This window comes from Manihot esculenta, chromosome 4, assembly GCF_001659605.2.
Source record: "Manihot esculenta cultivar AM560-2 chromosome 4, M.esculenta_v8, whole genome shotgun sequence".
NCBI lineage: Eukaryota > Viridiplantae > Streptophyta > Magnoliopsida > Malpighiales > Euphorbiaceae > Manihot > Manihot esculenta.
The window spans coordinates 32,508,362-32,521,403 of NC_035164.2; the positions used below are offsets into that span (position 1 = coordinate 32,508,362).

The 13,042-nt window shown below is 36.4% G+C and overlaps 3 protein-coding genes across 3 annotated transcripts; 2 read left to right on the plus strand and 1 right to left on the minus strand.

Moving 5' to 3' along the window:
• Nucleotides 1-1,990: 1,990 nt before the first annotated feature.
• Nucleotides 1,991-2,634, plus strand: LOC110614129 (SKP1-like protein 1A). The gene has a single exon (XM_021755614.2). It carries the CDS (start codon nucleotides 2,047-2,049, stop codon nucleotides 2,548-2,550), a length of 504 nt encoding a protein of 167 aa, XP_021611306.1. The 5' UTR covers nucleotides 1,991-2,046; the 3' UTR covers nucleotides 2,551-2,634.
• Nucleotides 2,635-6,560: 3,926 nt separating this feature from the next.
• Nucleotides 6,561-9,651, plus strand: LOC110612722 (mitochondrial arginine transporter BAC2). The gene is made up of 2 exons (XM_021753493.2): nucleotides 6,561-7,838; nucleotides 8,607-9,651. The coding sequence occupies exons 1-2, from the start codon at nucleotides 7,602-7,604 to the stop codon at nucleotides 9,297-9,299; spliced, it is 930 nt and encodes a 309-aa protein (XP_021609185.1). The 5' UTR covers nucleotides 6,561-7,601; the 3' UTR covers nucleotides 9,300-9,651.
• A 1,777-nt stretch (nucleotides 9,652-11,428) lies between these two features.
• LOC110613092 (pyridoxal 5'-phosphate synthase-like subunit PDX1.2) lies at nucleotides 11,429-12,738 on the minus strand. The gene has a single exon (XM_021754030.2). The coding sequence runs from the start codon at nucleotides 12,517-12,519 to the stop codon at nucleotides 11,608-11,610; it is 912 nt and encodes a 303-aa protein (XP_021609722.1). The 5' UTR covers nucleotides 12,520-12,738; the 3' UTR covers nucleotides 11,429-11,607.
• Between the last annotated feature and the right edge of the window lie 304 nt (nucleotides 12,739-13,042).

The window sequence follows — 13,042 nt, forward strand, 5'->3', positions numbered from 1 at the left end:
CGAATCGACCAAAACCAATTTAATCGAATTTTTTTAAATTGTAAATTGAATCAAATCAAATAAGATAGAAAATTAAATCGAAATTAGTTCGGTTTGATTCGGTTCAGTTCGATTCAAAATCGATTTTTGATCTTTTCTCTAATTTCATTGAATTATACTATAATCTATGCCTAATAAGAATTGATTTGAACCTAATATATTTAATTAACCATAAAATCCAATCAATTAATCATAAAATCTAAATTAATCAACAACTTCTAACCTAATATACTTAATCAAATATAATAGTTAAATTATCCCAGGCTTAATTTCAAAGCAAATTCTTTTATTCATAAATTTGAAACTAACAGATTATCTGATCCATATACAGGCTTCAAATTTCAGAGTAAAAGCCGAGATGAGATTCAATCAGCTTTAACTGAACATCAAAAGCCAATAATTTTACTCAGAAAATATAAAGTTCAAAATTTCCCCCAAATATAGAGAGAATTGTAGGAGGCGCAGAAATTGATCCAAACATACATCAAAAGGATAATGGTGAACAATGAGAATCCACACCCAAATGCAATTCGGGGCAAAAATTTTCTTTAAAACCATTAGAAAAGCAAAAGAATTGAATCAATTGAATTTACCTTGTAAGGATCAATAGTTTTCGCCTCTCCAAATAACAGAATCAAAGATAAAAAGACAGTCAATGACAAAGTAAAGCGCTTGTTCATCTTCTGAAAATCTGCCGTGCAAAAGGGAATGTCCCACTGGGTGGGTGGATGGCCGTGGCTGCAGGACTGAAGACGCGAAGGATGGAGAGAAGAGACTCTGGCTGGCTTTCGCGAGTGGGTGGATCCATGGGTGGGTGGTTGTGGGACTGGCGACTGAGTGGGTGGGTGGCCATGGCTGCAGGACTGAACTGAAGGACGAGAACGAAGAAGGGATGAGAACGGTGAAGGGACGAGAACGGTGAGGAGACTCTTGCGGCCGTCAGCCTGCTTCAACTGTGAGAGAGAGAGGTAGGTAGATGGCTGTATGCAGGAGAGGGATGGAAACTTGGAAAAGTGACGAAATGAAGTGATATAACCCTATCATAAAACGCAGCGTGGTCGGTTCGGTTGGACAAAATTATTTTATCTTCAAAATCGAACTGAATCGATCAATCCGAAATTTTTAAAAATTAAAATCGAATCGAATCAATTTTATTTTAAAATTAAATTAAATTATTAAATTAAATCGATTCGATTGGTTATTTTAATTCTAACCGAACAGTGCTCACCCTGCTTATTAGCTTGCTGCACTGATAGAGAAATATGTTGCATTACAAATCGGACAAACTAGTTGCAAAGACAACGAATTCACACCATTTAGATAATATGGAAAATTTTACCATATTTAATATACAAATTAATTTTTACATTGAATTAATAAAAAATCAAAATTTCATATTAATATATAAATTTTATTATATTTTAAATAATTTTTTTAATTTTAAATTACGTATTTCAATTATATGGTATAAATATATACATTCGGTATTTGGTAGATTTTGTCTTTGATAATATCAACGTGGAACTCTCACGGTATCTAAATATTTAATAAAGTAAAATTCTTGCACGCATTTGAATATATAAATTGATTTGTATATTTAATTTAATTAAAAATTAAATTTCATATTAATACATAAAATCTACAATATTTAAATAATAATTTTTTAAAATCACATGTTGTTTTAACTTAAAGAGTTAGTATTTGTAATTGGTTTAAGAATATTTTAATAATAAAATATTTGTTTCATTAATAGAAATATAATTAATGCATTTAAATTAGTTGAATTTGACTGATTTAGAATTTTATTTCTCCTGCACTACACAGGCATCAAGACAATTCCTAATCCTATAGGATTTGGGAAATCTAAAATCCTTCCCATGATACAAACGGAATCAGATAGCCAACAACACCACCATATAAATACCTCTTCTTCTTTGCATCTTTACGTTTCAGAGTTTTTCTTCATCTTCTCTTCCATCATCAACACCAAGCCAACCCCCGCCAATCATGTCACTCCCAACTTCTTCTCCATCGAAGAAGATCACCCTCAGATCCTCCGATGATGAGATATTTGAAGTAGATGAAGAAGTCTTATTGGAGTGCCAAACCATCAAGCACATGATAGATGATGGCTGTGCCAACTCAATCATCCCATTGCCGAATGTGACCGGAAGAATAATGGTGAAGGTCATAGAGTACTGCAAGAGGCATCTGGAGGTGGCTGAAGATAAGGATGAGATTTTCCCCATAGATGGGCATCAAGCACTCAAGGACTGGGATATTAAGTTTGTGAAAGAAGTTAAGCAAGACCAAGCCGTTCTCTTTGGCTTGATAATGGCTGCAAACTATCTGGACATGAAGAACCTAATGGATTTATTGTGCAAAAGCGTGGCTGATATGATGAGGGGAAAAAGTCCGGAGGAGATTCGAGAGATTTTTCACATCAAGAATGACTTCACACCAGAGGAAGAAGAAGAAGTTCGTAAAGAGAATCAGTGGGCTTTTGAGTAGTGTAGTGACTTACCCATCGTAGATTTTATTTAGATAACTTATATTTTAGGGTTTATTATTAGTATTATATGCAATGGCTTCCTTTTTGGTAACAGTATATGCAGGATTAGTTCATATAAACTGATCCAACTTTGGGATACTTTAAAAGCTGAGGAAAATTGGCCCTGCGGATGTCTGTTCATGGCAAGGATCTAACAACAGATAGGAAGTTTTATTCATTAGGAATTCTTTTGTGTTTTGCATACGGATAGCTTCTGCATAATCAGCAGTAAGCCTAATCCTTCACGCCTCTTAATTAGGCCGCCTTCTTCCCACAACACAGCAATAGTACAATTTGTTATCCATTAATAGCGTGTTTATATTTAGACTTGCTTCTCATCCAAATTTAGATCATAAATCGGCATTTTCAGTTTGTTGCCTTTTCTGATTTGATCCCAATCCAATCCAAGAGAGCCAATTCCCTACGTTTTCCTTCCTATTCGAGCGATGCAAGGCATTGCTTGGCGTAGACTCATTCATCAGCCCACTGAGCTTGTATCTTTTGGGTTTCCCTGCATTGAAGAATATGAATAATGGCATATATTATATAATTTTATTACTAAAATACATATAAAATTAATAATTACATATAAAATTTTATTTAATAACACTATTTATTTTTCTATGTATATTTCTTTTTCCTTCTAACCTAATAAAATTTAAATATCTATTAATAGTGGATTAGCATAATAAAATAATAAAAATGGCATGTAGGTACTTTTACATTCCAAAAGTACCCATCCCTTCTTCAGAAAACAAGTAATGGCTGGAGGGTGTATGAGTAATATCACAAGACCTATTTGTGTGCAAAACCTACGGCCAGGATTGATCATCAATTGTACACGTGTAACGTGTTTGCTCTATATTAGGAGGATACCAATCTCTCGTGTCCAATTTAACGAAGTACCTGCAATAATTCAGTGAATTAGGGTTAGGACTCTCTTCGTCTTTCTCCCAATTTCTCTTTCGTTTCTTCAAATCAGATCCTAACCCTAGCTACCAGCCATGTCTTCCAAGCAAGGTACTTATCGTATACATTTCAATTTTGTGACACTTGATTTGTTCTCTTTTTTAGGGCAAGACCCTGGTATTTTAGATTTGGGGTTTTGAGGTTTTTTTTTTTTTTTTCTTTCAGGTGGAAAAGCAAAGCCTTTGAAACAACCCAAGGCTGATAAGAAGGAATATGATGAGGTATTAATTTAAAACAATTTTTTCTTCAGTTTTGATAGGTTGCTGTCTTCTTTGATTACGTTGTGCATTGTTGAGCTTGCTGTTGGATTGGTTTACGTTCCTGAGGATATCCTACCTAGAATTTCTCGGCTTTGGTTTTTTCGGTTTGCTTATTTGAATTAATTCACAAATCTAAACTTTGGAATTATTACGTTCCCCTGAGGATATCCTACCTAGAATTTCTCGGCTTGGGCTTTTTTTGGGTTGCTTATTTGAATTGATTCACAAATCTAAGATTTGGAATTATTAGATACTTTATTAATGGAAATTTTGAAGTGCGTTGAAGTTATTTTGCCAGCTTCCTTACTATCGCTAAGAAATTTGTGAGCTTTTTTTAGTGAAAATCATGGGATGCAGATTGCTTTTTTGTTGCAATCGATTCCCCAAGAGTTTTAGGAAATCGCGTCAGAAATTGTACGAATTTTGTCGATCTAGATTTTGCCAGAACCACACTCAGATTAAAAGCCGAGAATTCTTTAGGTGATATATGGCATTTAATCCTTGTTTTAAAAAATCCAGCTTGACATGCTGGAGTTGGTGCTGGCAATTGCAAATGGGCTTCTTACCTGAGGCCAGCTATTTGGTTAATTTCTTACGAATATTTTACTTTGGGTTGAATGCCGTACTCTCAAATTTCAAACAAGAGAAATGGGTTTGGTCTCTCCCCAAATTAATCTATCGAAACAAATCATATGAACTGTATCTGTAGGAGTTTTCCCCCCTTATGTTTGTGTGTTTATCTTTTCTACCTTCTTTTGTGCCTGTGGATTAAGGGGTTTCTCTTATGGAAGTTGAGATGCCTTGATTAGATTTTCATCAGTTTATGTTTGAACTATGGCTGTGGGACTGGTGCTATTTGCTTGAGATGAAACTTCCTTATGCTTTGCAGGTGGTATAATGCTTAATCTGTTATTGTTTCAAGACTGCTGCAAGATAATTTCTATCACTGTTCATCACACTGTTTTCACATTTATGTAAATAATAAAGATTCTCACTTATATTTTGTCATGTGGGTTACATTTTTGTCAAGCGAGTTAACAATTCTATAACTTGTTATACCTCGAGAGCACAGTTGTTCTCTGCCTTTTTTTTTATGAAGTTTTGTGTTAAGGTTATATAATCTATTTGTTGGTGTTATTATTATTAGTATTATGAGTTTATTCTGGTTCTGCAGACTGATATGGCCAACATTCAGAAGAAAAAGGAAGAGGAAAAGGCAAGAATATATTATTGTTTAGCTTCATGCCAATTCTTTTCATAGGTTTGAATCATGGAAAATAATTAATTTGATCTGATTCACCTCTGGAACAGGCACTCAAGGAGCTTAGGGCCAAGGCAACTCAGAAAGGAACTTTCGGAGGTTCTGGGCTCAAGAAGAGCGGGAAGAAATGAGGGTTTGCAAACCCATGGAATAGAATATATCGATTCATGGCGTGTGACTGCAGATTATATTGTGATGACATCTTTTCTTTAGTGTTGGTTTAAGACATCCTTAGCTTAACGCAATGGTGTACTTTTATGTTAAATGCCACTCAACCTCGAGTCAAATGTCAGTAATCGTGTGAAACTAAATAAAAGGTTATGCTTTTGTGATATTTCCCTTTTCCATGGTTGCATTTGCTTGTATATTTTCCTGTTATCTTCTCCTGTGGCATCTCAGTGATTGTGTGAAACTAAACGGTACCAGGAATTTTATTTAGAAATGAATCTAGTTTTGGTACATCCTTGCATTTGTTCAGGATGTAAAATGGAGGCATCCACTTGGATTTGTCTTGGGTGTTTATGGTGGATGTCCTGAGTTCATGGTGGATCCGGATCATGACAAGTCGAGACTAAGTTTTTTCTTTAATTACCAAGAAAATTTGCATCATGAAAAGCCTTTGAAGTTATAAGACACGGTTGCTAACACGTTGTACACGAGTAATAGATATTGAAGTACAATTTTTTATAACTCCCTAAATATTCATGACCCCCCTTTAGATTTTCGGGGTGTTCGCAACCATGAATTGCTTAGATCATCATCAAGTAATCTCTTTCTACAATAACTTCACTGAACGCTTTGTTAATTGCAAGCAGAATGCTTTTTCTGTAAGCGTTGCAAGACATTCCAACACGTGGATTTACTTCAGCCTGAAAATTTTTGCAAATCCATTCTACTGGTTTGCCCCCTCTGTGCCTGGACTGAGGCCCTAACGTTCTTTCTATTAACAGGTCTCCCTAGCTTCTTGTTGGGTCCCTTTAAATTGCATAGCATTTCGATTCTTCCGGATGTGCTGTCAAAAGATAGAAATTGAGGTTACGGAGAGTAGCACGATCTTATATATGAGAATGAGTTTCATCACTATAAATTAAAGATTTTATATCAAAATTCATATATAATTATTTAAAATATATATAACAAATGCATAAATATCTCTATATAAATATTCATTTTAACGGTGATAAATTTACTCATATTCTCATATAAGTTTATACGCTCTATAATTTCAGCCGATAGAAGAACAGGTGTGCTTGAACCCGGATCAATTTTCGATAGGCTGTCTTCATGAACTTCAACATCAAATTTTGAGCTCCTTTCTTAAAGCAAGGAATTATAATAGTTGGATTTGAGCATTTGGAAATGATTACTCCGACGAGGTCCACTTTAAAAGGATTTCCGAATGGCAGATAAAAAAAATCATGCCACCATACCCAATCATGAACTCTCCTCAGGCATTGGCAAATGGCAATGGTAGCTGATGTCACCTTCCCAATAAAAACAAACCTACTTATTCAAAAAAATTGCATTTTTTATACCTAATCCAAAATATTATTTATATTTGCATAGAGCCCCCCAATCTAAATTTTAATTAGTAATGGAGGAACAAAATTAGGAGTTTATTTGGGTACTTGAATAATTTAATACTGCATAATAAGATTATGATCACTTGAGGATTCATCACTCATCTCATATACGAGTCCAAGAAGAAATTTAATTCAAAGATTTTAGGCACATGCTGCTTCTATAAATATACTTTCTCTTGTATAAATTTACAGGACCATGCAAGCATCCATGCATCTACTAATGTCATAAATCACTTGCCTGAGCCACCCACCACCGATTACCCTTTTAATTAGGCAATCAAAAGGTATTAAAACACTAGGCTCATAGCACCCAAAATTCTTACATCATCGTACGTAATGCCATTTGTCTTGTTTACATGGAAAGTGGACGTTGGCCGTTTCCTCTTTCAGCTCGCTCCCAACAAAATAGCGACGGGTGGCTTTTATTTCGGTCCATTCCTGCAAGAAAGAAATAGAGCTACCGAAAACGTGGTCTCTGTGCTTTCCAGGTTCTTTGGATGGGTTGCTCTTCATTTTTATTTTTATTTTTATTTTTCTTCCTTTCTTCTGTTCAAGATTAAGCTCTTCAAATTCTACTGTTTCTAAAAGATTTCGTTTTCCTCCCTTTTTTTTTTAATCATTTGCGAGAAACAAGGTGGATGGATTTGAGAAAGCATTCAAAATGAAAAGATTTTTATTATGATAGCTAGATTGCATTTTCGAGATTTCAAGAAAGAGTGCATAAAAAGACAAAGCGGACGGTGAGCAAAGAAGAGAAGAGTTTCAAAGCTGCAAGCACATGCAAGCTAAGAAGATTATACGTATTTATTGATTGTTTTGTTATAGCTTATAGGTTGTGTGAATGTAGTAAAGAAGAAGGAGAAGAAGAATCGGGTTTGTCCAAACAAAGAAAAGATTCGAAATTTTTAATTGTTTCAGAGAATGAGATTGAGGACATAATGGATTTCTGGCCGGAGTTTCTTGCTAGCAGTTGGGGCAGAGAATTTGTTGCCGGTGGTTTTGGTGGAATTGCAGGTATCGTTTCTGGTTATCCACTTGATACTCTGCGTATCCGGCAGCAACAAAACTCTAACTCTGGCTCTGCCTCGAGCATCCTTCGCCGCATTATCGCCGCCGAAGGGCCTGGTGCTCTCTACAGAGGGATGGCTGCACCCCTGGCATCAGTCACCTTTCAGGTAATGGCTCTTCCCTTCCAATTTTGATTACCTTTTTTTTTTAATATGGAAAAAGATTAATTACTTGGAATGTCCATGGAAAATTATTAAAACCTTATCATGATCATGTAGAGCTTTGTTTTGATTTTGGTTCCCTTTTTTTTTTGAATCTGGATATCTAATTTGATGAAAGGTGCAATAGTTGAAAAATCTGTAAAGGATTGAACTTGTGGGGACTAAAATATAGTATTGTTTATGATTGATTATGTTGCTTTTCGGTGAATGGATGGTGACTAGTTTTAAATTTTTAAGAATGTCATTATCCTGAAATTTGGCTGGTGATGCACCACCTGCTTATCTGATAAAATGCAGTTAAGTTACTATGCTAATATGGAGCCTTAGCCACCTTGAGCCTGTAGTCCACCAATTGTATATCCTTTGTGCTTTTGCTTTCCAGTAAGTGGGTATCCAATGTTTTGATACTAGGGATTTATTCACTGGACTGTACTGCTATTTAACTTCTGATTGTTAACACTACTATTTTAATTATATTGGATTGGTGTAGATGAAAAGTTACTGTACACTCCAAGAATCATTACATTTTGGTTAATGTTGTGCGTGAATGGAAGCAGCAAGGAAAAAGCTGATATAAACTAGCTGATTTCAGTAAATATGTTACAAGTAATCAAAAATTGACTGAATGCACTTTCATCTTGCAATGGCAGCATTGTCTCAGCAGTTTCTTTTCTATATATGAGCTCAAGTTGATAACAGTTTTGCTCGTTGCAGAATGCGATGGTTTTCCAGATCTATGCTATCCTTTCTCGAGCATTTGGCTCGTCGATTTCGGTTACTGACCCTCCTTCCTACAAAGGTGTGGCTCTAGGAGGACTCTGCACAGGAGCTCTACAGAGTCTTATGCTTTCTCCTGTTGAACTGGTAAAGATCCGCATTCAGTTGCAGGACAAAAGTCATGCAGAACTCCATCAGCCAGATTGTCACAGAGGTCCTGTAAGTGTTGCCAAGAGCATAATCAGGACTGAAGGTTTAAGAGGAATATATCGAGGATTTTCAATCACAGTTCTTAGAGATGCACCTTCTCATGGCTTCTACTTCTGGACATACGAGTACATAAGAGAGCAGCTTCATCCTGGCTGCAGAAAAAAAGGCCAAGAAAGCTTACAAACGATGCTGGTAGCTGGAGGACTAGCAGGAGTTGCGAGTTGGGTTTGCTGCTATCCATTAGATGTTATAAAAACAAGACTGCAAGCTCAGACATCATCTTCCCCACAGAAGTATGATGGCATTCTGGATTGTTTTAGCAGAAGTGTTAAAGAGGAAGGCTACCGCGTGCTCTTGCGCGGATTGGGGACTGCTGTTACAAGAGCTTATGTTGTGAATGGAGCAATATTTTCTGCTTATGAGATCACATTGAGATGTTTATTCAACAACGGAAGCATTCAAACAGAGAATGCAATATAGAAGTTTATCTCTCCTAATTAGGATGGAAATCACCATTTATCTGCCTTTTATAATTTGAAAGAACAATAAAAGTTTCTTTCAAACTGCTCTTACTTATCTCTAGGTATAGGAGCAGCTGAATGAAATGGAAAGGAAAATTCTCCTCCTCCTGCACTAATGCAGTAAGGATTCTTCGACCTTGTGACTAAATCCACCCGTGAGAAAGTGAAAATGCAGTCATCAATTTTGTATAGTAGCTCATATCCAAGTATGGGGACAAAAACATAAAGAACGATTTTGTTCCTACGTGCGGCTTACATCTCTTTCTGTGTGTTGGTTTAGACTTTAGACAAGATTATGTAAAATATGATCATCAGGCTACCAGTAACATGAAATAAACTTGTTATATATATATACAATTGGAAAGAAGAATCCATTACAATTGATGATCAATAGGACATATTGAGAATTCTTTTACCAGCAAAGTAATGAACTGAAAGGCAAAGAAAAAGACCAGAGGGACACATTACATTATCAGATCAATCTTAAATGATATCATCGTCCACCATGGTGTCATTTAATCTGCCAAGAGTCGGGGATTATTGTCGTGCTTAACGCCCAAAAATAGCAGGAATTCACTTAATATTGATTTGAACCACAGAAAACAACTGATCTATACAGTGATATATGCTCCTGATCCAAAAATTTTCAATCTAACAAGCCCACCATCACATCCCGACTGCATCATGAGGGCTCATCAGCAGACGTCTTAATATCTCCAGGCTGCAATTTGCATAACTGGAAATTTTACCCATTCACTTAGTTTTCTGCTGCAAGACCAATAGGATGCCTCCATCTTCTGTGTAAATTAGAAAACATCATCTTCATTGGTGTTAAGTTTCTTACCTCTTTCATCATTGACCAGCCATTACTAGCCATCTCAGCAATGTCACAAAACCCGGCCAAGTTCCACATGGTTACCTCATCATCCAACAGAATGTGACTGCACCTTCTGTCATCCTTGTCGATATTACTTTGAAATTCCTGCACCGACAAGCAAATGGTTCTAGAGAATTATGCTTAATAATGTTTCTGATTTTCATTGCCAACATTGCCAAGGAGTTGGCTGTGGTCCACTTCATTTGCTTCCAGGATCCGGGCGTCAACAAAATGCCCCCTACAGACTCTTGCCGTCACCAGAATTGAGACTCCCTGCTTGATTTGACAAGCATGAGATGGATCAAGCATGTGAAATTTACAATGGTAAATAACAATACAGAAAGCTTTGGCTTTCTCTGCTATTTTTTCTTGTTCTGTATTGGTGACTTCAAAGCATTTTGGCCAGTCTCAAATTGATGGATAGGCGGTTCCCTTTGCTATCACTATCCCAACCTGATGCTTTGTGAACCCCACAAGCACAAGGAAGACATAAAAATGAGTTTGCATGTTCAACTTGGTCGTTTATAAGCCACTGAGATCAAGAACATGTAATCTCTGAGAAGAGAATGGATATAGGAAGCAAATAGGAGCCGTTAAATGGTTTTAGCAGACATTAGATGAGGTCCAAGGTGGATCCAGCTTATTACCAATCAAAATTGTAAAAATGTCTCCTCTATATGTTAAATTAAGGGTAGAAGAAAAGGGAGGAGATAGGAATGTAGCTTTGGTTAGTTTCAGAAGTTTAGGAAGACAGGCATAGAAAGTTTTTTCTGTTTTAAATTAAGAATCATATATGGCACTCTTCCTGTGTTCTGCATAAAACACAATAAAGTAGTTCTCTGGGGGGGGTAAATTTTCAGGAAATCTTGTCCTCTAAAATGAGAAATTCCCAAAATTGCTACAGTATTTCCCTATTGGGAACATAACAGGGCACATCCACACGAAATGCAACGATGAACAATCACATCATATGCACTTTTATTCATAGTCAATTGTACTACATGTTGAATGAGTCTGTTAAGGGACATAAATAAATCTAATGTCAATCAAGCAATAAATAGTTAACCAACATAAAAACATTTCAAATAACTTTATAATTCTTTAAAACTGAAAAATTATTGAATTTTTTGCTAAGCATGCTAAAGGTTATCGTGTGAATGTATAATTAGGATCCTTTGTGGGCAATCTTCTATATCTACTAAAACAAAAGGTTCAACATTAATAGGAACAAACAATTTATTGTATTCCTGATCTGTCTTTCCAGACAATGAAAATGCAGCATACAACATAGACACTAGTAGTGAAAAAACACACCAACTAAAAAGACGTACTCTCTAATCTCTATAATCGACAACTGCATATCTTTTATTTGGAAACTAGAACTACTTCCCTAGTCAACACCAAACTGTTGGATCCTGTCTTCACTGAGATTAAGTTCTCTCATTGCATCCTCCAATCCGCAACTAGTCTCAACCAGCACATGAGGATCATTATAATGCCTAACAGCTTGCACTATGGCCCTCACTCGCTTATGTGGATCAGCACAATCAAAAACTTCATGCCCCACAAAAATTCCATCACAACCCAATTGCATCATCAGAGCTGCATCTGCAGGGGTCACAATCCCTCCAGCAGCAAACTGCACCACAGGCAGCCTTCCCATTTGCTTAGTCTGTGCTACAAGGTCATAAGGTGCAGCTATCTTTTTAGCAAATGCAAACACCTCATCTTCATCCATGTTGTTCAAAACCCTTATCTCTTTCATCACATTCCTCACATTCTTCACTGTCTCAGCAATGTTTCCATGGCCTAATATTTCCCCTTGAATCCTTATCATAGCTGCACCTTCCCTCACTCTTCTCAACGCTTCCCCTAGATTTTGACACCCGCAAATGAATGGGCACCTGAAATTATGCTTGTTAATGAAGTTGTCTTCATCCGCTGTAGCTAGAATCTCACTCTCATCTATATAATCAACCCCAACAGTTTCCAATATCTGGGCCTCAACAAAATGGCCAACACGCGATTGAGCCATTACAGGGATGGAGACTGCGCGTTTTATCTCCTTAATAAGAGACGGGTCAGGCATTCGCCTAATTCCTTGACGCGTTGGTTCAGCTACAATCACAGCACAAGCACCAGCCTCTTCAGCTATCTTGGCTGCTCGTAGATTAGTGACTTGGAGAATCGCCCCACCGCGAAGCATCTGAGCTAAACCTATCTTGATGGAAAATGGGTTCTTCTTCTTGGCATCGGTAATGGCGTTGCTATTGTAGACAGTGACAGCACCATCTTCATCCATTTGTGAAAATGCCTGAAAGGTGCAAGGAAACAGAGACTAGAGATGGAATGAAATTGGCGCTGAACAGCTTGACTTCGGAGGTCTGCCTTTATTGTATTCTCTATTACAATAATGCAGATTAAAGAGACCCCATAGACAGAGAGGAGGGGGTGCTTTCGAGAAGGTACGGGAAGGTAGGTGGAGTCGGTGGAAATTGGAAAATGTAAAAGCTTCGGTTCCGTTCTTTACAAAAGATTTTTTGGAATGGCCATATTCTTTCAGATTTTTCCAATTGGTATTAGAAAACTTATTTACATCTTGCATAATCTATATTTTAGAAGTAAACAATTTTAATCATTGTAATTTTAAATTACCAAAATTTAATCACTCTATTAAAGAACATGTTTCAATTCGATTTCGAACCGATCGATCGCACAAACTTAGTCTACAGTAAAATTAATTCATTCCATTTTCAATTTAATCACCATCTTATACATTTCAATGATTTATTCTGTTTAGTTTAAATATTGCACACAATAAATTA

What these genes read in the sequence shown, in the direction of transcription:
- LOC110612722 (XM_021753493.2), top strand. Translation starts at nt 7,602, where the DNA reads ATGGATTTCTGGCCGGAGTTTCTTGCTAGCAGTTGGGGCAGAGAATTT. An exon ending in TGGCATCAGTCACCTTTCAG is followed by an intron (nt 7,839 to 8,606) that starts GTAATGGCTCTT and finishes TGCTCGTTGCAG; the next exon opens with AATGCGATGGTTTTCCAGAT.
- LOC110614129 (XM_021755614.2), top strand. Translation starts at nt 2,047, where the DNA reads ATGTCACTCCCAACTTCTTCTCCATCGAAGAAGATCACCCTCAGATCC.
- LOC110613092 (XM_021754030.2), bottom strand. Translation starts at nt 12,519, where the DNA reads ATGGATGAAGATGGTGCTGTCACTGTCTACAATAGCAACGCCATTACC.